General features: G+C 38.2%; 2 protein-coding genes across 3 annotated transcripts in view; both read left to right on the top strand.

The window, feature by feature from the left end:
- Positions 1–2405: 2405 nt before the first annotated feature.
- Positions 2406–8931, top strand: spns3 (SPNS lysolipid transporter 3, sphingosine-1-phosphate (putative)). Its single transcript, XM_033977791.2, has 13 exons — positions 2406–2534; positions 3522–3742; positions 3850–3915; positions 4271–4407; positions 4712–4863; positions 4940–5006; positions 5084–5226; positions 5556–5708; positions 5780–5969; positions 6043–6108; positions 6746–6844; positions 7570–7741; positions 8207–8931. Exons 2-13 carry the CDS (start codon positions 3529–3531, stop codon positions 8257–8259), a joined length of 1512 nt encoding a protein of 503 aa, XP_033833682.1. The 5' UTR covers positions 2406–2534; positions 3522–3528; the 3' UTR covers positions 8260–8931.
- Positions 8932–21418: 12487 nt separating this feature from the next.
- Positions 21419–26224, top strand: part of spns2 (SPNS lysolipid transporter 2, sphingosine-1-phosphate) — an 84515-nt gene continuing 79709 nt past the window's right edge. For both annotated transcript variants that reach the window (XM_033978003.2, XM_033978004.2), the window contains exon 1: positions 21419–21842. In XM_033978003.2, coding sequence (XP_033833894.1) covers positions 21611–21842 — 232 coding nt within the window. In that variant the 5' untranslated portion in view covers positions 21419–21610. The remainder of the gene's footprint in view (positions 21843–26224) is intronic.

Genomic DNA, 26224 nt, shown 5'->3' with positions numbered 1-26224 from the left:
GGGAGGAGCCGAAAATGATGACGTCCGAAGCCTCGCTGCCGGCTGTACCACGTGACTGATTCAGTAAGTAAGTGGTTCGGATTTTGCCACAAGTAACACCTGTAGCATAGGTAACAACCTGTGGTGTCGCCTGGATGACAGTGTCAGGCAGAGACAAACAAAAACATGAGAACAGACGCAAATATTGAGGTCCAACGCTACATGATGGAGCTAAATACGGCAAGGCTGGAGGACCCCCTTCAGAAATATGTGTATCCAGAGTCCATATATATGTGTGTGTATTTATATAAGTTAGCAGTGGCATTCTTGTGTATGCCTGCCTCATCTGTGCCCTGTGTTAAAACCAAAAACTGTTGAGAAACTCTTGTTTCTGAATAAAATTTCCCCTGTCCTGTGCATCATTGTCCAAGTTACTCAAGCATAATCTGTGCCCTTTTCCTAGTTCCACAAGCACTTTCACTGTCCTCTGCCTGATTACGCCCTTGCCATTTTAAGATAAACAGGTTAACCTGCCATATTACAATATTAACATTTGGGGAAAATTTACACACACAGAATACATACAAAATGTATTATACACATATGTGATAATATATGTACAGAAATTATTTGATCATACATTTTTTGTAATTCATAGTCATTCCCAACAGACACAAAAATTAAATGCATCACATATTCAGATACAGCTGCCTGTGATTATACACTTGGCCCGTAGATGGTTTCGTGCGCACATGAAGCTTCGAGAAATGAACCCTTTCTTGAACCAATTGTCTCAAGAGGTTTAATGCCTCACAAGGCTTCATCTCACCATCATGTGTGGGTGTGTGTGTGTGGGGAATGAGGAATAGAGCAGAGCTGAGACAGTTTGTCCAGTGCAGACCCAAATGCATTTATTTAAACATCAAAAATATTTACAAAAACCAAGGAAACATTTTAAAAGAATCAGCATGGCTGTACATACTACACCCTCTCCTACCCAACTGAGATTTGCTCTTTTTATAGAGCACCTCCCTAATTGGCTGAGCTCACTCTGTATTACAGGTAAGTTTTCCCACATCCAATTCTATTGTTAAAAATGAGCTCTTTCCAAACAGTGTACAAATGTATTCAATTAAATTGTTAGTTAAAGCAGAGCTCTATGTTTACTTTACTTTATTTTAACAGTGAACACTAATTAGGTAACCCAAAAAGCTAAAATATAGGACACCCCTCCTTGTTAGCACCCAGTTGTCTTCCCCAGAACCTTCTTAAGGTGCTTCGGCTCCCTGGGACTCATTTGGCTGAAACACCAAAGGCAGACAACATGGGTAAGTTAAAATTCGCACAATTCAATTATAATCAATTAACTGATACAACATTTATCAATAAAACATTTTAAACTTTTGTGTATCTTGTCCTTTCTTACTGCTAGCCTCAAAGATAGGCCCATGTAATGGACTAGCTACATTTCAGTGTGTGTGAAAGTATACATGTATGTACGTATGTTGTGTTTATATATATAGATAGATAGATAGATAGATAGATAGATAGATAGATAGATGATAGGCAACAGGCAGCTTGTCCAAACTTTTGACTTGTAGTGTAGATAACTTCAGTTTTGCCTTGTAATTCTGCTGATGTTACAATCTTTCTATGGAAATGGGAAATATTTTCTTTTCTCTAAAATGAGACCAGAGACTTCAGAGAATGACTTCAGACAGTCAGTGATCTGGTCTTTTGTCTGTGTCATCATTAACTGTTAACATTTTATTTCTTGGTCTGAGATTTTGAAACCTTCAGATTAGTTTATGGTAAATGCAGTGCTCGGTGCACTGGGTACTGTGCCTTGCCATTTACACATGAGCAGTAGTCCTACTACTAGTACTACTATTAGGCTACTACTACTAAAGCATAACCTGTATCTCTCTACACAAATGTGCAAAGTGGATAGATCCTCTACTGCCCATGTTTTACATATCACGCTATTTATTTCTCATCATGTAAGTTTATGATCATTTTGCATCACATTTTAACATGACACTATCTCAATTTCATCATGTTAAAATCTGATGCTGCTGATTTTTATTTAAGTATATTCAAGTGGCAGTTGTATGAGGTTGTAGTTGTACACTGCTACACAATGCTATACATTTTTGAAGACATCAACATCATCAAGCCAGCAATTTATTTCTAATGATTTTTTTTAACCTTTTTTTTTACCTGGAAGTCCCTTGAGATATATATTTTTGAGGGAGACAGACAAAATATATAAAATATTCAGCTGTTTATCATTTGACCCTGGTTTTGGAACATGTTAAAAATATAATTTCCAAACAAGACTCACAGAAAAAGGAAGGAAGTAAATAGGGTAAGTTTACAACAATGTGTCTCTCTAAGTTTAAAACCGCCTCCCTGAGGACAGCTCTGCTCTTAACTCAATATTTCTAAAGGCATGCAGCAGAGCAGAGACCTTTCTGCTCAGAGCAACACTCCCCACATCATCTGACCAGAGCAAAAATGGAATAACACTGAACTGAATCACCGTTCATCTATAAGTGAGTGTGCTACTGGACTTTAATTCACTGTCTGAGAGTCTGAATGTATCATCATAAACGCAGACTGTTGTTTATCATAGTGTGCTGTGTGAAATGTAGTTTTTAGTGTCACTTGTTTTTGTCTAAAAAGTTTTTTGCCTTTCACTCTTACCCTCTATATTTATACTATTTAAAAAAGTTAATCTTTATGTTCACACATATAGCCTTACACTTCCTCCTTTTTTTGCAACACTTTGTACATGCACGCTTGTGTAATGTATTTGTGTCATAAGGACTTTGGCAAAGTGTTGTCAATACCATGGGGTAGTAAAGTGTTCTTGTACCTTTTACTTATTTAATTTAATTTTAATTATATTATATGAAATACATTATAACATCAGTGTCATAAAATATACATAAAAATGAATGAAAGGAGCAGAAAGAACAGAAATCATGTTCATCTGTTCAGTACTTTAACATATTCTAACAGTCACAAGTTTGGACACATCTTCTCATTCAATGTTTTATGAAGCAAGACATATGGAATTATGCAGTAAAGAAAAAAAAGTTAAACAACTCTACTAAATATTTTTCAACAAAGCAAAGGATGGCAACTTTATATATGTATATATATATATATATATATATATATATATATATATGTATATGTATATGTATATATGTATGTGTATATATATATATGTATATATGTATGTGTATATATATATATATATATATATATATATATATATATATATATATATATATATATATATATATATATATATATATATATATGATGTCTTCTGTGTGTGTGTGTATAAAATGTAGAAAGTTTTAAAAATAAAGAAAAAACATGAGATGGTAGTGTAGATGGTTACTTTTACAACTTTAGAATATTCTACTACATAATCCTAATTATACTCCATTTGGATAAAACAAGAGCTATGTTTTGACTGCATACACAAACTTCTTTACTTTTATTGTTCATATCACATTTATTCTCAGGTGAACCATGGAGCCGAGGATTTCTGTGTCATCTTTCAAAGATGTGGTGTCTCCTGGGCGCAGTCTGAGTGCTAGTTTTCGCTATGGCTCTTTTGTCAATAGCACCAGTTCTTTGGATAAGGTACGGCCTTCACCTGCCCCCCCTGCACGAGGATATGTGGCTGTGGCTGTGCTCTGCTATGTCAACCTGCTCAACTACATGGAACGGTACACTTTAGCAGGTCAGTACTGGTTGTTTTAAAATTAATTTGAGATAATTTCATATGATGGGGAGTTGCAACCTATATTCAAAATGTATGAAAACCAATTCTTATTGTTGTTGCTATAGGAGTGCTTTTGAACGTCCAGAAGTTTTTTAATATAAGTGACAGTACTGCCGGACTTCTGCAGACAGGTACGAGGTACACGCACAAAGCATCAAAGCTTATCATAATATATTTGTCTTTAGATTTTTTTTTCAATTAGTTCAGTAAAGTTGCTGGGTCTATTTAAGGGTTTCAGCTTCCTCTTTAACGTTGACATTTTGAGGACTAGTCACCATTCAAAAAATAGAATACTTGCTTAAAATGATTAATCTCTAGGCCTATTTCAAATGTCAAAATATTGCATCTTTCTGAAACCCATAGATTCCAGCAGACTGTGTTGCATACTGCCTTTCTATTTGCACAACACACACACTTCTGCTATTTATTTTGTACATGTGTGTTTGGCGTTTGGTGACCTTATCATGTATAATAATGCACCCACAGTTTTTATTTGCAGTTTTCTTCTTTTTGCACCTCTCTTTGGTTACCTTGGAGACCGCTACAACAGGAAGTATATCATGATGTGTGGTCTAGTTGTGTGGCTCATCACAGCCCTGTGCAGCTCCTTTGTCACTGAGAATGTAAGTGAGCAAAAGGGTCATCTGTAGGTGATAATACAGAAATTACAAACACATGGTTACTTGTTACTGAACATAGTTTGAGTGTCTCCCATTATTAGGTCCACTAGAGAATGAAGGTAATTTGCACCTAAGTAGAAGTTAAAGTAGGCCAATTTAAACTGTGACTTTATAGGGAAACAATTTAGGTTTTAAAATTATGAATATCACAAATGCACAAGTTATTTCCATACAATAGTCCATAAACAAAGTTAATTCCTGTTTAAAACAATAAACAAAAGTCATACTGTTTATTCTCTCATTCCAGTTATTTTGGTTCCTGATGCTGATGCGGGGCTTGGTTGGGATCGGAGAGGCCAGTTACTCAACTATTGCCCCCACAATCATTGGAGACATGTTTTCTGGGACAAAAAGAAGTTCCATGATTTCTATCTTCTACATCTTCATCCCAGTGGGCAGGTTAGAGGCATGGACACTTACCCCGTCATTAACATATAAGTTTGACCAGTGCGTTTAACATTTTCTGTCCCTCTAGTGGTCTGGGCTATATTTTAGGTGCGTCCATTGCTTCTGCCACAGGGGATTGGCGATGGGCTCTTAGGGTGAGCAGTTTTATTTAGTCTCATACATCTTTTTCAATAATCATCATGATAATCATTTTGTGTGGGTCTCTTCCCAGTTAACTCCCATACTAGGAGTAATCGGGCTACTTTTGCTTGGCTTCTTCTGTCCAAACCCATCACGAGGTGCTGTCGAAAGTCAAGGCCAGACAAACACTGAACCCACGTCTTACAAAGAGGACATCAAGTATCTTCTGAAAAAGTGAGGCTGCTGTTAAGTGTGTAGCTTATTAATTAGAGCTGAATGATATGGGAAAGATATGATTGTGATTTTTCGGGCAAATATTGTCAGTTGCATTTTGATTTGTGATTTAAGAGTTTTTAAATGCATCCAATTGACAAAAAGACAGAAAGATGAACTGACAAACTAATAAAAATCACATGCACAAATTTTATGCAGAATAAGACAGGATATTTTGTTGTTTGTTGAGGAAATTATTACACTTCAGCTTTTACAAATTTGCTTAGACTGTGATTCATCTAGCAGATCTGTTTTTATGTGATGACATGTATTGGTATTTCTCTGTTTAGTAAAAGTTTTGTATGGTCAACATTGGGAGTGACTGCCATGGCTTTTCTGACTGGTGCTCTGGCTTTCTGGGTGCCCTTGTTCCTATCCCGAGCTCAGGTTTTCCAGGGCGTTCTGCAACCTTGCACAGTGGAGCCTTGCCAGAGCATAGACAGGTATTGAAGGCCCTTAGACCTGCTCCACTGGTCTGATTTGTGTACCCTTACCCTGGCTTTTACATTTACAGTCTCATCTTTGGAGCCATTACCGTGGCGACCGGTATTTTAGGGGTTGGCATCGGTGCTGGTCTGTCCAGATGCTTCCTGGACAGAGTGGAGTATGCAGACCCGGTCATCTGCGCTGTCGGCATGTTAGGATCTGTCCCATTTCTCTTTGCCACCGTCTTTACCGCTTCAGTCAACATCCCAGCCACTTATGTAAGAGACACAATATACGGAAATATAATAATGGTACACAGTTTTACATATCCTTTCTCTGCTTCTCATTCAGGTGTTTATTTTCATCAGTGAAACGCTGCTGTCCCTGTGTTGGCCTATTCTGGCTGATATACTCCTAGTAAGTTTTAAGCCTTTAACCAGCACATGGGCTGTGACTTTGGAGATGTTTGTGTACACCCGTGACAGGCTAAGGGGAGCAGGCAGTTGAATTGTAGCCGAGGCAAGGAGAACCACAGACCATCTATTGTTTACACTGATTGTATTGTTCATTTCACACAAACAGGCATTATCATAGTGGTTTGTGTAATTGTGTCAGGCATAACCTCCTTTACATGGAGAATAGTGTATTCTGCCACAGAGGAAATGCCAAGCATAACATTCTGATGATAAACGTGCCGACATGGTGATCAAATCAAATGGTGATCTTATCCCTGTGACAATTTTGATGATATTGCCATGTCACAATCCACACATTTTCTCCTGAATGTAGGTGTAGGCTCAAACAAAGCCAGTTTTCCCCACTCACTCCTCCTATTGGTCAGGATCAGCATTGCTGTGAGAGACTGACAGATATTTACCCAATTGCAATAAAGTATGAACTCTCTGAAGAAGCAGATGACTTTACCTTTTCAAAGTTAAAGATACTGGTTGATTGGAAGAAAATTGTGATAGGAAATCAGAGGCATATCACCCCCCAAGATGTCTGTCTTCCAGTAAAGATGCATTTTAACATATTCCCTCATGTTCCCTGTCAGTATGTTGTGGTCCCAACCAGAAGGGCTTCAGCTGAGGCTCTGCAGATTGCCGTATTACACCTGTTTGGAGATGCTGGCAGCCCGTATCTCATTGGGACGGTAAGAAAAATACTTTTCATAATACTTCACAAATATGTATTTTTAAGTATATTGGAAACACTTTATTATAGCTACAAGAAGACGTAGAACGAGCAGTTGATTCACAATGAACAATCATTGAGACTTTGTAAGTCCTTAATAGGCTCTGTGCACAATAGCACCGAGCAGCATCACTGTTAGTGTCACTTCTTCCTGTCCAATTCCATCTCTGTGAGGTTTTTGTCATGGAAGTATAATAAAATCTTTTTATTATAGTCCTAGATCCATGTTTTGTTTTTTTTTGCCAGGCGATGCTACAGTTAATAAATATTTAAAGATAAGGCAGTGGGTGAACATCACTGACAACATGTTAAACACCACACAAATAAAATGAAAACTTCACCGGAGGACTTTTTTGTGTTTCGAATGAGAGATGTTTGTCTCAATGCTAACACTGTTGATAATTTTGAGGCATAATAAATAGTAATACAGTGCCACAAGATGAAGCATTCTACATATACAATAATTTTGTAGTCCTTTATTTTAACTTATTTTTTTATTTTATGTTTTCTAATTTTAATAAAAGTGACTGTGCACTTTGCCTATTAAAACCCTAACTCCTAACCCCTCAGTGAATTAAGTCTTTGTTCATGCTTTATTAAGACTAATTAAAGTGTAGTTATTATAAAAGTGGCACTAATACCTTTAGCCTAAAAATACTTCAGATATTGTCTTTGCACTTGTAGATTTCTGATGCCATCCAACGCTCCAACCCTGTCTCCCCTGAGTGGAGCTTCCTGAGCCTGAAGTACGGTCTCATCCTCTGTCCATTGGTTGGGGTAGTGGGTGGAGTGTTCTTCCTGGTCACTGCTATTTACATCACCAACGACAGGAAGGCAGCTCTACAAGTGGGGCGAGGTAAAACTGGAAACTCCTTCATTTTTTAGAGTCACCACCAGCCACAATGTCCCAGTCTCCTTCTCAAGACTGAGCAATTGTATGACCAAACTAAAATCTAGTTGCCTAGTTAGTTGTCCTTAGGTTGCGGTACTTAACTCATGTAAAACTGTGATGAGGTTTCCCACAGGTGCTATCCCACCCAACAAGTAATATTTATAAAACATTAAAACCTGCTGTGTACTTTAAAATTGCATCATTCCTCATGTAAATAGTTACTTACAAACTGTCTTTATCTGCCCACATACCCTTCAGTAACAGTCCAGAGATGCCACACCAGGAATGATCCAAACCACATAAAGACAACATTGTTTTTGGATCTAGATTAGAAAACATGATTATCCCTCTGATACTATCCCAAATAACTAGGACCTAGCTACTTTTATTTGTGTTTAAATCTGATTTCTACTTTTTTCTCTTTGTCAGGTGAAGCCACTGCAGTATCATCTATAGAGCTACAGACTGAGAACGGAATGTGAGCCAAATAAGTATCAAGAATGTATTTTGTATCTATTTTTGATGTATGTTTATTTTAATATTTTGTATTTTTCTTATATTGTTGGTTATTTAACACATTGTGGCGACTGAAATCTGTATACACAGTCACATTGTTTATGGAGACCAAAAATAAGCTCCGGTAAATCCTTCAGTATCAAGCAAGCTTTAACTTGAGCAATTAGGTGATGTTTACGATTTAGGTAAAGCACTTACCTAGTTTTCCCTAGTTTGATCATTTTAAAGTTTATCATTTTACTGTAGGGTTGGACATAGACAGAACATATGGCAGACATGGACCTAACAACCACATTGTAAACAAGGAGCAAAAATATCAAATATCATAGCAAACATTAGATGGTGGCAGGGGCAAAGTGTGGTACAAACTTAAGTGTTAAACATACTTAAATATGGGGAACAATCAAAGAGGTAAATACACACGTTAAAAGTATGTGGAAAATACTTGAAATAAAACAAATATGAAGTGGGATCTAGAAAGAGAGCTCTAAATTATATGTTCAGGAGTAATCAGTGTTATTGATTGTATTTAAATGTGTGCACTCTTGAACTGAATGAAAGTGCCATACATGTGAGTGACAGCTGTGTTGTGACTCTGAAAAAATAAAACTGGGAACCTTTTTGGTTCAAGATGTTTCAATACTTTCAGTGTTTCTTCCTGCTCCCTTTCAAACATATGTAAATCATTTGAATGATATTTATGTGTAAGGACTTTTTATAACTAGGTTTATTACTATATACATCTACATGATCGAAATGTGAAAGAACAAGTAGGCCTAACTTCTGCACCAACATTTGTGGGTGTGTGGTAATTTGGCGGTGTAGACACAGGAAGGTCTTGAAAGAGAGCCTATGTTTACCTTGCATCAACTTCTGTTTTATTGTGGTAAAAATACTAATAGTGTGTTTCCTTACATTAATGTAACTTAAAGATTGCTAGCTTACAGGTCCTGCAATGTAATAGAAGGATTTATTTATTTATTTTATTTTATTTTATTTTATTTTATTTATTTATTTATTTATTTATTTATTTTATTTATTTATTTTATTTATTTATTTATTTTATTTTTTTATTTATTTTTTTATTTATTTTTTATTAATATTTATTTATTTATGTATTTTTATTATTATTATTATTATTATTATTATTATTATTATTATTATTAGTATTAGTATTATTATTAGTATTATTATTATTATTATTATTATTATTATTATTATTATTATTATTATTATTTTATTTAGTTTTAAGCCTAGATTATGCATGGTTTAAAAAATATCTATGAAAAAACTAGATATTGGTCTATTTCTATTGTGACCGCTAGATGGCGCCACGGCACTGTAAAAGAACTCGAGATGCGCGAGACGTTCCCATGTGGCGCTATACTGCAAAGTAAACACGTGCGCAAAGTAGAATCATGGTTTATTTAAGTGTTTTTGGGCCTTGTATTTGTGAAATGTAATGTTTTAGAAAGGTTTATTGCAGTGTGGCTTTTTTCATCTGTTTTTAAATGTAGCCTGTATTTTCTTTCTTTCTCTTTATTTATACAGAGGAACCCAATGAGAGCACTTGGATTCTCTCTTTTTTAAATACAGGCAGAAAATCAAACAAAACAAGCAAAACAAAGTATACAAATTCATATAAAACATTTTTTTTTTTTTTTTTTTTTTTTTTAATTGCTCTAAAACCTGTGGTCATTTCGCAGAAGGTGCCTGAGCCATGTTGTAATCTTGACCTTTCCCGTAGAAAGTAGACGTTCAAGGGCACACACAGATTGTTTAAAACGCTGATGACGTTGTTGGGCACTGGCACTACTTTGGCATTTCCTTTTGTTTTGAACTCGCAGCTTAAAATGGTAAATTTCCAGGAGTTATGTTATCACTTACTCATGTGTTTATGAAGTACTTGAGCAGGCGGAATAACAATCAAAAAGGTAAACGTGCACATTAAAAGGTATGTGGAAAACAACAGTCCAACCTGCAATTAAAACACAATAGGTATTGTATTGTGCAACATGGCTGAGACATTTTAAAACCAGAGTTTCCCTTGTCGACCCTGTCCACGCAGGAAACTGTCACAATGGCTAATAAATTGTGTGAGCTGATCAATGAGGCAGTGGAGCCAGGAAGGCCCACTGTTCACCAGAGCAGCAACATTTACACTTGTAACACTCAGGTTTTAGTGTTTTTGCACAACCTCATAACACCTACACCTCAATGAGCCTGAAAGAAACACAAACAAAGACTTACATCATAATGAACAAATGGTTTAAGAAGTTTTTCAGCTTAGTAGCTCAGTTTGTAGAGTGTCAGATCCACTGATTTGAAAGTTAGCAGTACAAACCCAGCTCCCACAGGTGACTGCTGTTGTTGTGTTCTTGGGCAAGACACGTAACCCATCTCGCCCCCAGTGTCTACGTACATTGGTGTATAAATGTGTGTTTGAATGGGTGAGTGGTTCCTTGATGCTTGGTGCTTTGAGTGTCTTGAAGGTATATAAAAATGTGTCCATTTGCCATTTAAACCAGGGGTCAGGGTCTTATAAGGGCTTATAGGGTCTTATAGGGTCTTATAGGGTCTTATAGAGTCTTATAGAGGGTTATAGTCTTTGTTCATGCTTTATTATCTAAATAGAAAAAAGTAATTTTACCAAAACATGTCAACACTCTTTCTGCTTTAGAGAACCTTGTCTTGTCCCTTCTCTCAAATGTGACCTTTATCAACCACAAAGGAGCAGATCCCAAACTGGACCTCGTATTGAGTTTTAGGGGAAACTGTAACACTCAAGCAACATTTTGAGGACGTTTTTCCTTTCAAAAGTTTCTATATTTTGTTTTCTGTTGTTAATCACTAAATGGCAACGGTTCTAATTTTTCATGGTGCAGACAGACCTCTTATTGTATTTCATGTACAAATGAGTGACTATTACTAACTTTTCCCTGTTTTTCTTCACTCAGTTGGATATTCAAATTCTGATTTCTTTCTTCCATTCACTGACTAAACATTTCAATTTGTCACAGAATATCATATAATTGGGACTTATTTGTCTAACGTGGGAACATATACAATGGATTCTTAAGTTATAAAGCCTTTGAAATCAGACAATCAATTTATTAAGCATTTAAAAGTAAAAAACACAGAAAAAACGTGTAACTTTTAGTCTATATGAGTGTTACCACATGTGTCTTTGTCTTAATCAGCATCCTCAGCGCTCTGATAAAGAAGCGTGTCAAACCTCACTATGGGATGTGGAGATGCACTGTTTCCTTATCAAACTGCTGCAGTGACATGACATCATCAGGAAGAGCCTTCACCGCCCTCCGCCCTGCCCCCGGTGAGGACAATTACATCACGCAGCCACCAACAGCACCCATCAATAGACATTTCCCATTAAAACTGTGTATTTCATAAGCAATGTTTACACATACGCCAAAAATCTGATCACGATCTGACTTCTGGATTATCAGATTATTGAATGTGAGTAATCTGATTTCGTTCTGATTATTCGCATCTGTGCAAGTTTTGACAAAATTATGCAAAAAAGGGAAACTAATATGGCAAAAACAAAAGAGATATTTGAAAATGTGTTGTACTTTCACTTTCAAATACAGCAGTTATTCTAAAAAACAACTGATAACTGGTGAGTTTTTGATTTAATTTCTTTTGTGTAATTATGTAAAAACCCACCAAAAGTCAGATCTAATCATATTTAATCATGTAAATTGTGTGTTGATTAGTTTTACAGTGGAAACACACAAATAAATACAAAACACACATGACTTTACACTGTGTTAATTAGAAAGGACGTGATTAGATTTTGAGTTGCAAGAAGAGAAAGCGGAAAAGAAGAAATGGGAATAGTTCTCCAAGTTAAAGATGCACTATGTAACTTTTCAGGTGATCCCATCAGACAAAGTTACAGGTCAGATCTGTGTAGAGAGGCGACCCGTTCACAGTGAGAATGCCTGTTTTTCTAGGCTTTTTACAGCAGTAATAAACAAAAAAAAAAACTGTAACCGAATAAAAGCAAGATGTGTATGTTTAATGTCATATGGTGGAACATTTCAAGCAAAGCAATGTTAAGCAGTTGCTGCACACCCCCGTCAGAAAGGTCACACAATGAAGCTTTAACGAGAATGACAAGAACAGCAAAATCTTTCACTTTTCACAATAATTTTCATAATCTAGAGGAGCTTTGCAAACTGATATTTCAAAGCGCTTCACAACAGAATCAAATGGACCGATCTCACTTTAGGTAACCTTTCTTGATCTGAGCAGCCACAAAATATTTCTGGGTTGAAGTACAATTTACAAAAATACTTAAAAAGGGACAACAGACAAAACTGTGGGCTATCTTATACCCACATCTGGAAAAGTATCCCTTTGGCTACGTGGTCAAATGCACAATCGAGGCCACATAATAAGTCAAAACTTTAGCTGCTGTCACACAACTTTTTTATGGCATCAGAACAAATATAGGCTGTAGTTAAAAAGCAAAAGTATTGAGGCCGGCTGTGTACTGTTCTAAGTTCATTCTGCTCCTATGTATTTAGCATTCCACTGGCCGCTCATTCACTAGACTCCACTTGAGCTACGGGGTAATTACAAAGACCAGCGGCAGTCTATAAATATGATTCACAGTAAAATGCAATCTCTTTAAGCCAAACTATGGCCGATCCAACTCTGTGAAGTTATGGAGCTTTATAATCACTCCAAATATGCAGCAGAGGTATGAGACGGCACTGGCCATGCATTATTCTATATTATATTATGAAGGCACATTATGTAAGTTTTCTATTGGGAGTCCGCCACTTGTTTGTTATTGACATTGTTGATGTTATTGCGTTGCTTGGAATGTTCCTCATTATGGCGTTTAAATTATCTGCTGCATTTATTCAGTTACAGGTGGTTTTACTGCTAAGAAAACGTACATTCTTACTGTGTGCGGGGTCGCCTCACCTCAGATCTGACCTGTAACACGCAATGTAAGCTCAATACTATACAGTGGTACTTTAAAACAGGGGTTGTGGGATATATTCTGAGCTTAAATAGGTGACAGTGGCTCAGTTGGTAGAGCGTTTCTCCACTGATCCAAAGTGCTCGACATAAATATCATCGGTTGAGTGGTCAGTTCTTTAACTCACAGGTTGGCGGTGTGAATCCAGCTCACACAGATAAATTGTGTCCTTGGGCAAGACACTTAACCAACCTCACCCCCAGTTTCTGTGTGTGAATGGATGTTCCTTGGTTCCTTGATGTAAATTGCTTGGAGTCCCTTGAAGGTGGAAAAGTGCTGTATAAAAATGTGACTGTTTACAAAGTTACCGTAGATTTTTTGTCAATTTGTTGGTGAAGCTTGGAGTCACTATCGTAAAGAAGCACTGTGCAACTTTTCTGGAGGAGCATACACCACCTGCTCGTCTCCATGGAGATATTAAAGCTCTGCCTGGTATGATCCACATAGAGACGAGAAGGTGACGCCACAAAGGCCATGTTATAGCAGATGAATAATATTTTTTCACGTGACGTTTTACTCTGCTGTGTAATCATGATATATAGCTCTGGCTGATGTAATAGTGAAATGCAGAAAATGGTTTGGCAAATGTGTATTTTATGAGACAAAGCTAATGTGTGTATTTTGTACATACTTAACACTATCACTGATTGAAATGTGTGGTTGTGTTGTACATGTGGACATTGCAAATTGTTATTAATTATAACAACACAGTTGTTATTGGTAGTTGATTGGGTGTAATTGCGTTGTATAATTTATTCCTGCAAATCAGTGACTCCAGATGGAAACAAGCTTTTTCGCTATAATCGGACGTGGAACATTGAGTTTTTACTAGTTTAAAATATCTGTATACACTCAGTAAGAATGCATGCTTTTCAAGGTAGTTTTTGAGCAATAAAAACACCTGAATAAAAGCAAGACAATGCCATACTGTGGAACATTCTACACAGAGCTATATCATTTCACTGGCAAAAGCAGGTTGTGTAGCCGCCTCCGGAAAAGTTACACAGTGTAGCTTTAAAGAAATGACTTGTAGATTCTTTAACATACAAATATTTTCCTCAATAGAAATAATGTGGGCAATAGGTGTTTGTTCACTGATACAAAGGTTGGCAGTGCAATTCCAGCTCCCGCAGACGAATGCTGTCGTGGTGTCCTTGGGCAAGACACTTAACCGTCCACATCCCCAGTGTCTACTAGTGTATGAATGTGTGTGTGAAGGGGTGAGTGGTTCCTTGATGTAAAGTGCTTTGAGTGCCTTAAAAGTGGAAAAAGTACTATATATGACCATTCACCAAAGTAATTATTTCCTATTGTTTAGCAGGATTATTGATTTTTTTTGTCAGTAGAAACTAAAATATTGTCATTTACTACTACTGCTGACACAATAGCAACAAAGCCAAGCCCTAAGCTTTGTCATAACTTAGAATTCTTGACCTTCTTTCAAATACACTCCTGCATGCGGGTGGGCACAACCAAAGCTCAAAAGATCAAGGGGTCCGACTTGGAAAGAGGTGCCTAATAAATAATTGAAAGAACAGATGAAGACGGCGTCCATGTCCCCGAACACTATATTTAGTCCAGTCCATCTCACTACACTGCAGACATCAGGCCAGATCTATTCAAATCCTCAGCTGCTCTGCTCCAGACCGTGCCAGGGCCGCATTAGCACATAGCAGCGGAAGGGGAGTAGGGGGGCGGGGAAGAGGGGGAAGAAAGGGGGAGAGGGGGTAGAGGGGTGGGACAGTTCACAGGTTGCACACTGAGAGGAGGTCGGAATGGGACAGCCCACACCTCGAGCCAGGGCTGGACGGCTCCGAGTACAAAAACATATGAGAACAGTGGAGTAGTGGAAAGTGGGGTGGTCCAGAGCTGCCGAACACTGACGGGTCACTGAGTCTGCAGTGCGTACAGGTGTTAGGATAAGATATGGTCCCGTCCAGATGTACTGACATGGGAAAGGACTGGATGTTTACTGGATATATAAGTTAAATGTGTATATTTTTATATTTTCTGTGCAACGGATGAGCGATTTTGACAATATAGTGTATTCTAATAACAAAAAACAAAAGATGGTAATCCAGCAGAAGTGTGTCAGGTATCTTTAAATGTATAAGTTTAAGTGTCAGACGATGTGAAATAATTATAAAATTACACCCCACACTTTGCACCATGTTTGAAAGTCTCAAAGTTTAGTGAATTTTCATAGTTTCATGTTTTATTTTATTATAAACTGTATACCCAATAGGGAAAGGATGAGACTGAATTTTCACAAGACGAGAACAGACACAAGAAGAGATTTTAAAATTATTTTCTTTATATCATAATAACTGGATCAAGTCACAGTTTTGTTTACATCATTTCTTTTCATCTGATGCTTTCAAATGATTAAACTAAACCTGTATGTTTCTCTTTATGCGCATGGAGCTCAGAGGGACACAGACAGATGAGCAGCACTTCTCCCACCTTCTTTCTTACTTTAAACTAAGTTATTGATGAAGAAGGCCTAAACATCTTTTGATTATATTATTTCGCAGAGTAGGGCAGAGTTTAAAGTATTCTCTGTCCGAATATGTGAGCAAGTATAAGTCTATGTGGAGGAGTCTTTTACAGCTGCTCCAACACACGCACCTTTCCAGAGCAGCACGTAACGCTTTCATATTATTCCCATGTGTGCACAGTCTCATGGCAATTTAATCCTCAATACCCAATATTCACATTCAGTAGTCAGGTATTAGTCATTATAGAAAAAAAATCTATTATTAGTAGCTGAAAGAAATAGGAATTTGTCATATAAAGTTGGTAGTAAAATTGCAATGCTGCATATGGCCATAGCTGTAATGACAAAGGAATAGCTCTTTTTTTATATAGTACATTTTTTTAAACTTCAGCTGATCAAAGCGCTTCAGCATGTATGTATGTATTAAAGAAAAAACATAGAATCAACTTCTATTTGAGTTAAGTTCAAGAACAATGAGGCTTATAAAACCTATTTTAGAGCCAGTTTTGCTCAGTTTCCAGCTTGTGTTTTGAATCACTTTACCTTTATGTACACTTCAGGAGCAGAATTGGGATAATCCTTACAATAACCATCTTCCCACAGAACAATGAGAGAAGAAGCTGCCTACAAGATTTGCATATCTTTTTAATTGTGTGTGTGTGTTGGCAAAAAGACAGTGATGAATGCTTGCTGTGTTCTTTTGGAGACCAACCAAACAAAGATGTGTTTATTCTGTCCTGGCAGACTTTACATAGGGTGTGCAGAGGGCAGAGCGCCCGGCCAGTTTCAGGGAAAATAGGAGACTTGGTCCAAGGCTTGTTCTTTGGTACAGGAAAAGGAAGCGTGTGGACATTACATGACGCCGCTGCGGAGGATCAAGCAACAATGGAGAATCCTAAAGTTCCAGGATAACCGTGGTTACGTCAGTCATACCAGCTTATCTGAAAACGCAGCATCGGAATATAGTGGAAATGACAAATTAATGTTGGCATTTAAAACCGCATTATATTATAGTAGAGTCACAACAATACAATTTCAGTAAGTACATTTCAAAGGAATGACTCAGAAAAAATTCTCAAACTATAATTTTCTTTTTTCTGTTACCATGTGGTCTTATTTTAGTTCTGATAAAGATAAATACCTAAAAACCAAGATCCAACTTTGTCAGGTTTATATGATTATTTCAAATGAGTTTCTTATTTTGAGAGACAGTTTTTCTCAGTTTCCAGGTTGTATTCTGCAACCACTTTAGCTTTATGTGCACTTAGGGATCAGTTGTTCCACCTCAGCAGAATCGGGATAATCCTCGCAATAACCAAACAAAAGCACCAACTTTGTCCGATTTATGTAATTTTTTTCAGTATCATTACTCGTTCAAATGAGTATCTTATTTTGAGAGACAGTTTCACTCAGTTTCCAGCTTGTATTTTGAAACCACTTTACCTTTATGTATACTTTGGGAGCTGTTGAACTGGGATAATCTTTACAATAACCAACCAAAAGGTCCAACTTGTCCAGTTTATGTGATTTTTTTTTTCAGTATCTTTTTTCAGTATTTTATTTTGATCATAGTCTTTTCAGTATTGATTATTATATGATGTTTGATACTTTTGACAACCCTACACGCAGCACTGTACTAGTACTGAATAGACATAAAAGTGGGAGATGTAAGACAAAATATGAAAATTGAGCTGTGATGTGGTAAAGCCAGGAGTTTGAAGTAGCTGTACTTGAGCTCTAAAAGTATAATATAGGTCTGCAGGTGTTATAATGACAGTATGTGCAAACCCCTTTATATTGTTTTATTATTATTATTATTATTATTATTATTATTATTATTATTATTATTATTATTATTATTATTATTATTATTATTATTATTATTATTATTATTATTATTATTGTTGTTGTTGTTGTTATTATTGTTATTATTATTGTTATTATTATGTATTAAATTTATTTATTTCAAGGACAGTGCATTCAGCTATTAACATTTAAATATTCAAAAAAAAAAAAAAAAAAAAAAAAATTGCCAAAAAACCCAGTTGACCCCTGCTTCCTAATTCAGCAGTTTCTATCTGAGTATTCTAAAGCATGTTCACTGTCTTCTACAAATTAGCTACGATGTGTCTGGTTGATGACCTCATAGTTAAAGGGACATGAAGGCGTTGTCTTAAAAACAGCTGATATGCGCTCAGCTGACGTCTCCTTTGGGTATTTAAACTTTGAAAGGAACCACCACATGTTCATACGCAGACACACTGAGGCCTTATCTCTCCAAAGAGGGGTATGGGACCCGACGATTACAGGGTTATCTCCCATCATGCACCGCGGCCTCAGCCCCAAAGCTCAGACAGGAAGGAAGGCAGGGCTGTGAGCCACATAGCACAATAATCCCAGGAGCTCCACCAAGTCACCATGTTTTGTCCAATAGGAAAAAAACTGAAGATCCAGGAGGCATGACTGGCATATAAACGCGTCCCAGAGAAAAAGCAGGGTAGTGGGGGGCTCTAGGGGGGTCTGGGGGGCTTAGAATGGGGAGACATTGCCAGGTTTCCTCCTAAGCTCTGTGTTCAATAGGCTACACGGGTCAGGCCACTTTTCCTTCACTCCTCCAGTATCTTCATGACAGTACAGTACCTTTCTGTATCCAAATGTAACCCGCCTTTGTATTTGTTACTCTGTTGTTAGATAGTATTTTATGAGAGGAACACGGTGATTGCTGTTTTCTTATCAGGAATAACGCTTTCTGTAATACACTGATATCATTTAACATCAACTTTATGAATTCTCCTGGTTCTTATTAGTTTATGGATGTGTTTAAAGGTGCACTGTGTAACTGTTCTAAAGGGAGATGATCACCTGCTTGTCGTTATGTAGATGATTTTGCTTCGCCTGGAATGTATTAGTCCTCAAAATGGCATTAAAAATATTTATCTTTATTTATTTAGTTACAGGCGATTTTACTGCCAAAAAAACACACATGCACACACATATAAAAGCATGCGTTCTCCACAGATCTGACCTATAACTTGGCCTGTTATAGGTCAAGTTATATCCAAATACATACATGTTTCAGACCATCCACCTGGGAAGTTTCATAGTGCAACTTTGAAGGACAAAATGTGAGATGTTTTGTTAAAGGTCTTATATTAAGCAAACTTGATTCTATGTGAGCTCTAAGCCACGTTATAATATTGTTACCTCCTCAAAAACATACCTGGAGTTGTGTTTTGTCTCATTCACACACATTTGAGTAACCCTCTATTATTCTGTCTACATCTCCATCTCCACCATCTTTATTTAACCAGGTCACATAATATGCAATTGACTAATATAATGGAGTAATATATTATGTAAACAAATCATACGTTTATTCTGTGTCAGCTCTAATGTTTAAAACAAAACCACCAGTACAGATCAGGCATGTGTGGTGTAGATCTGATACACAAGCACAAGCCAAGTGCTGTGAGCCAGGCAAGCACCCAACCTTCTCCACAACACGGGCCAAGGTTTAGCCCACCTCATCCTCTCTCTGTGCATGGGACCTGTCCAACCATTCATGGCTTAGATATCATCTGTATTCTCTAGGTTCAATTGAAAATTCCACACGATAATGTCCTCTTTAATCACAGTCTTATCTGAAACGGGCAGTGTTTTCTCGTTTAATAAAGCAAAATATCAGGGTTAAAATGAGGCCGCTATGTGCCGCCTGCACTGACCTGAAAGTTGTGAAAAATACTTATAACTGAAATGAATAAGTGGGGAGTGAATGCATTGGAAAAGTGAAGAATAACTTTGGATCCTTGTAAACTATTTTAAATGAATCTCTTTTCTGTTTTTCAGGTTTTAACACCTTTAAAGTGTCTGCCATGTTGAGCACTGTGTAGATTTTCTAGTGGAGTGCCTGCTACTTGCTTTTCTCCATGAAGATGCGATTGCTTTGCCTATGTCCCACAGTATGGCTTTAAAAAATATATATCTGGAGACAAACAGGTGAAGCCAGCAGACCAGGTCAGATCTGTGGAAACGAGCAATAAAAACACCTGTAATTAAAGGGCCCATATTAGGCTATTTTCTGATCTAGTATAAGCTCGAAATGCTCTGTTCCACCTTGTGATGTCACGTGGTAATACAGGAAGTGCTCCACTGTGTTTTTAAACTCCATACACCTTCCCTTGAAGCATTTGGATCATTTCAACTCTGGAATTGCCGATCTCTGAACTAAAGTTAAACCATAGCTGTTAACTTTAAAACTACCACTTCATGACATCACAAGGTGGAACAGAGCATTTTGAGCTTTCGAGATGTAGACAGACTAATAATGCATGGTTACTGAAACGTGTGAATGAAACAAAACACAACTCCAGGTGTGTTTTTGATGAGGTAACAACATTATAACACAACTAAAAGCTCACATGAATTTATTCTGTGTAAAAAAGGGCCTTTAAATAAATGTCATTCTCTGGAACATCTAGACAAAGCAATAACATCTCCATGGAGACAAGCAAGTAGCACACAGTCCATCAGAAAGTTACATGGTGCACCTTTAATACCGAGCATAGAAGCATACTTGAAGGGGTACCACTATATTTGACTAAATGAATCCCAAAGTCGGTGGAGATGCTTCTTTGTATGGAAACTGTGCGTATTCTGTTTGTGGTGGAACATTCCTTGCGGTGTGGACGACAAACAGTATTATGCACCGGGTGACAGGGGACTGCTGCTGTCTTGAATGGCTGATGAGAAACTGCTGAAAGAACAGAACTGATCCAGGGGCTAGACTTTCATCTCTCTGATCTAAAGTAGTGTGTTTTTCTTTTTGGGTTTATAGTTGAACCACTAGGAATGCCACAGTCAAACATATCTAGACATGTGGTCCATCTCTCTCTCTGTGCTTCTCCAGGATGACGTAATATTGTAGTAGGCTTAGATATTGAGTTATAACTAATGCAATGCAAATGGAAAGGCAGACCACACACAAATAGGAAGTGTAACTGGGATAATAAATGTAAATATATGTTAAATAGGGACTGCAGAGGTGTCAATTAGAATGTATTCAAATATTACTAATGCTGAGTAATGGGTCATTAAGTGCTTCATTATATAAATCACGCCTAGTTTCAGTTTCAATGATTTAGGTTTTATTGTAGGGACACGTCTGAGCGCGTGTAGGGAAGAGGAAACAGATGAGTGCATGTGGGAGAGGGAAGTAGAGTTGTATAAAAATAATAGCGATAGAATCAAAATAAACAGTTGTGTGGATAATGTCACGGTGTAATGTAGGGTTATTTTAATGTTGAGAAAATAATATTGCCTCACAAAGTCCCATTCAAGACTGATCTGATGCAATGGTCTACAGAGATAACAGGGGACTTCCTCCTCCCAGTCAAATAATAATAGTCGGTTCAAATAAATGAATAAAAACACATACTACTGGTCGTTTTTTCCAATGTAAGCCATACATCCACACTATCAGGGCTCACCCTCTGCAGGACGGTCAGGTGCGCCTCATCGGTGACTGCACGATGAGGGGGCGGGGCCTGTAGGCCACACCCCCAGAAGAGGGCTCCACACTAATAGCGCTCTGTCTACTGACAAAACTACGGAGCGCAGCGCCTCTGTCAGTGCACTCTGCTCCACAGAATTATGATCTCCCAAAGAGCGGCTCCTGCGCTTCAACACTTGACACATAAACAGAGCGCGCGCGGTCCTCAGTGAGCCACGGCTCGTGTCGTTCACTCCTCTTTCTTTACGGGTGTTTTTGCTTCTCTTTTTTACGCTGGATTTCTCGTGTAAGAATATGTGCGTGGAGAGCGATGGATGCGAGATTGAAGGCTGCAGCAGTTCGGACGAGGTGCACACGCTGTCTGGAAGCATGAGCCCGGCGCTCAAATCCAGCCCGGACCTGCACCCGTGCAAACCGGGACACAAGGTCCACGCTGCGCTCCTCCGGTGCCGCTCACCGGCTGCTGCTGCCGGGATCCTTACCTTTGGGAACATCCTCAATTACATGGACAGATACACTGTGGCCGGTAAGTCTCCTCTTGTCCATACCTCTTGTCCATACCTCTGGTCCACAGCGCTCACACCGGGGGGGATTTAGACTATAGCTTTATTATAGGAAACATGTTGGATTTTTACGAACTGATTGCCTGAGCAGTCTTGAGGAGCTGCCACCAGCGCACCTCAGCTCAGACGGGCGGAACAATGGCTTTGCCCAAGCGCAGTGGACAGTCTAACCACAAGATGTTCACAGTGTGTAGGACTGTATAATTAAATGCATGATTAAATCACACTGTTTTCCAAATCAATAGGACGCGGTGTGGTCCTTTCTGCCGATAGTGTTGAGTGATTCATTATTATCTAGTCATCTATTTGACACTAGAGCCTAAAGCCTGATGTGTTTATCGTTAGTTTCTTTTGACTGTACCGAGCACAAGTGTGTGTCTGACTGGTTGAGCTGCATGCTGTTGGTGTGTGATGCTGGGATGAGGCCATGTGCTCTTAATCCTCTTGGAACCTCCTTACTCCAGCCTCAGATCTGCTGTATACTCACTAATAAACTGCACTGTGTGAACTATAAAACTAAAGCAGTGAAAACATGACTGATGAAAAGAGTTTAGTGCTGCAGTGAAATTTTACAACTAGACTGCATTAAAACAATCATATATTTTACTTGTAAAATGGGGCAATATTTTTCTTATGAGTTGTCTATGTGTAATGCAAAGTGGCAGTGAACGGGTTAATCCACTGCTGCAGCACTGAGAATGGAGGGAAGTCTGCTGGAGATGTGTCACTGGGCAAAGTGCAGTTTCAGCTCATACAGTAGTCGCATGTATGTAGCAAAAACATGGTCTACCCTTTGGCATTCTCTGATTACCGTAAAAAGTGACTTGATATTTTGTATTTAAACTTCTGAGAAATAGAACTGAGAAATGATATCAAATTGTAACTAAAAGCGTGCATTTTTCAGCGCTCCTGGTTCAGTGTGTGCAGCTTGTTGCAGTGGGAGGTAGAACAATGCCAGTAAAGGATGAATTTGCTGATAAAATGTGTATATTTAACTCTACTAGCTTCAAGCACTAGTCTACAAGAGATAACATCTGCAGTCATTTAAATAATTAACCTGCTATTAGTACTAATATAGAAACATCCATTTTATTATACAGTTGTGCACCTGTTCTGTCATATGGCAAGATGAGATTCCTGTCTGCAGTGCCTTTTCAGTTCAGAAATGAGCAAATTAAGACGAATAAGGCTGGCAGGTTGGAGAGGGTTTGGGAGGGGGGTGTGCTGCCGCAGCTATTGGACCTAACCACTTGGGAGAAGAGACACCTATTCCTGGCACCTTTTAATGTAGTTCATAATGTATAGGCCCGCGTTGCCAGCACTGCGAGTTACTTTGTGCTTTTAATGCTTTTCTATGTGTCCCGCTGCGTGAGTGGCACTGCAGCAGTAATTAGGCTCTACGGCACATCTGGTGATAGCACAACAAAACAGGCAATTTACTGTGGCTTCCCTATAAATACTCCAAGATAAGGAAAAAAAAAAAAGACGATTGATTTGCGGTGTAATTACTGGTTTATTATTCAAATTTCTCGTAAGTGGTAGAAGTACTCGCCCAGATCTTCACATTGCGAGCTTGAGTGCGTAGCCACAGAAAGCACACGTGAAAAGGAGGTACCCCGCTTGAATGAATGGGAGGTGTGGGGAGATGGAGGAGTGGGGACGTATGGTGCAGTGTAGTGGTAGGAGCACAGAGGAGCAGAGCAGTGCATGTCAAAAGGCCTTTGTACCACCAGCTATCACTGTAGTGTTCGGATCACTAAAGCATTGTAACACGGAGACATAGGGTGGAGATGTTGGGGGCTGTTGGAGGAAGGAGATTAGGGGCACAAGTTTTTGTTTTATTAAGTATAGACAAGAAGGATTTAGGGTTGCATTCGACTTGAGATCACAGTGAATATTTACAAACTCACAATTAGCAAATCGTAAGGACTGCAGTTGTTCAGCTAATAGAGCTTCACCATCTTACACGGTATAAAAGCAGCTAACCGTGTAGTTTACAACCTCTGCAAACACTTTCTGAAATGCCCGGGATTCTTGTACAAGCTTATCAGTTCAGATTTCAGTCTTCGCTCGAATGTTAATGCTTTGAACTATTATAACATAAATTGTGAATCAAATTGTCCTCTATTGGGCAAGGCACCTCGCCCACCTTGTTTATTGGGTTTGTATATGTGACAGTTTATATGTAGTGAATGGGTTTTAATGTAAAGCACTTTGGTTCCAGTGGTTCTAAGTCTCTGTAAATGTGACAGCTTTTAATTCTTTTCATACTTGTCTCTATTTAGATTCAACTCATACATTTTCTTTATTTGGAAGCAGCAATATGGGTCTGTTACAAAAAAATAAAGGAAAAAACACAGTAAAACCAGCTAGGATAATTGAAGGAAGTTCATGCTAATACTGAGGTAACTAATTCATGTTGGAATAGGATGTGCATTTCTGCATGTAAGTCCTTGTAACCACTGACATAAACTCAAGGAAAGATCAGGAAATCCCCTTCAATACTTCTCTCAGACATAACAACTGATTCTTTCTGCACACATTTTCTTCTGGTGTATCTCCAAATGGGAGAGCAGCACTATTGCATTGAGGTATGAGTGACAGCTCCATTCGGTGTTTTAGGCTCAGCTGTTGGGGGCTGACCCTTGGTGGTCTCTCCCAAGCCCACCGTAGTTTTATGACTAATGCAGACGTGGAAACAGGCAGAGTCTGGACATTTGGGTGTTCTTGCTGTAGGTCTGCTTGAGTCAGTAGGATGGATTCTTTTAGATTTGGTTTAATTGGTTCAGACTGTGGCATAGTGTTGGGCTGAAAGACATCTATTCGAAAAAATTGTAATAGAAAAAACATGCACTAGCGCCTTTCCACGTTCAAGCCACTTACAGCGCTTTACATCAAGAAACCACTCACCCATTCATTTTGCATTCATACACTGGTGTACACAGACACTGGGGACGAGATGGGTTATGTGTCTTGCCCAAGGACACAACGGCAGCACTCATCTGTGAGAGCTAGAATCATGCCACCAACCTGTGGCTCAGTTGATCTGACCTCTCTACCAATAATTGAACCTGACCTCTCTACCAATAATTGAACCACCAACTTTCGAATTAGTGGGCAAACACTCTACTAACTGAGCCGCTGTCACTCATGTAGACCTAAATTATGAAAATTGACATTATTCCCATCTCGTCAGACTCAATTTAAATATTGCATCCTCATATCATATAATGTGTCACTAAAAACATTGATAAATATGTATTAAAATGTGATAGAATTTACATCAGATGCCCTTCTTGATCCTCAACGTTATTGATTTATAGCCCTACAGTCCCACCTAGTACACTTCTGAACCCTTAAGCGTAAAAAAAGTGCTTAAAAGTGTCAAGGAACTATTGGATAACATATAGAACTACTGAAATGACTTCATGGGGCGACAGGCTGCTACCATATTGGGAAAGTCATATATTTTACACTTACACTCTGTCTGACCTCCGGGGGCAGCGGGTTAACCTGCAGCCGCCCCTATTCCATTTAGAGCTATGAGATTTAGAGTGCCACTGTGTTTGTAATTTCATTTGTGGTGGCTTTGAAACCTTAAGTCCCGGCGCTGGTCTCGTGTAGTCCTGGGGCAGACAGTCGGAGCTCCATTGCAGCTTATAATAAAGAAGGGGATTAGGGTTTTGTTTAGTTTTTTCAAAAGAATATGAGGCTAGGAGTAGAAGGCAATAAGTGCTTAACTAGAGACACTACAGGTGAGTATATAAAAATGTCTTGTAAAATGTAGTGTAATTTCATATGTTATTATATTAAAATAAGACAAAAATTAATCTTTTGAGTATGAAATAAAACTGGCAAAAGCTATCCACGGGTTTCAGAATGATAAAAAGTTGGAATGTTGCCATAGCAATTCAACAATTCAAACCAAAGTATTATATCTTTTGAATCGTCTTCTAAGTGGCACCAAACGTATGCACAAACTTGAAGTGCATTAGTTAATTAAAGGGTGTCTGAAGTTTGAAGTAGTCTTTTGGCTAGAGTTACCCCAGTATCCTCCCCTTGCGTGCATCCCACCAGCGCTCCCCATGCTACTGTCATCTGGTTGACAACAATATTAGGGCTGTTGCTACGGATTAGCCCAATTTAGCATGTCTTAGTCAAGCTGTCATTGCCCCCCCTCCTTAAAAACAGGGTCATTTCCTATTGGACACCTGTTAAAATCCTGTGAACTTTTGGCTTTTTGCATATAGTCGTAGATGAAGTGTGGAGTGGTAATCCTCTTATAAGACAAGAGCTCTGTCAGAGTGTCAGCGGAGATGTGAGTATCTGGAAGCAGATCGTTCCA

This window comes from Periophthalmus magnuspinnatus, chromosome 14 (assembly GCF_009829125.3).
Source record: "Periophthalmus magnuspinnatus isolate fPerMag1 chromosome 14, fPerMag1.2.pri, whole genome shotgun sequence".
Classification (NCBI taxonomy): domain Eukaryota; kingdom Metazoa; phylum Chordata; class Actinopteri; order Gobiiformes; family Gobiidae; genus Periophthalmus; species Periophthalmus magnuspinnatus.
This window is presented reverse-complemented; position numbering and strand designations above follow the sequence as displayed.

Bases quoted from the DNA above. Each gene is read 5' to 3' on its own strand.
- spns3 (XM_033977791.2), top strand. From the start codon at position 3,529: ATGGAGCCGAGGATTTCTGTGTCATCTTTCAAAGATGTGGTGTCTCCT. The intron at 3,916-4,270 runs GTACGAGGTACA...ATGCACCCACAG, and splicing joins TGCCGGACTTCTGCAGACAG to TTTTTATTTGCAGTTTTCTT. The intron at 7,742-8,206 runs GTAAAACTGGAA...TCTCTTTGTCAG, and splicing joins AGCTCTACAAGTGGGGCGAG to GTGAAGCCACTGCAGTATCA.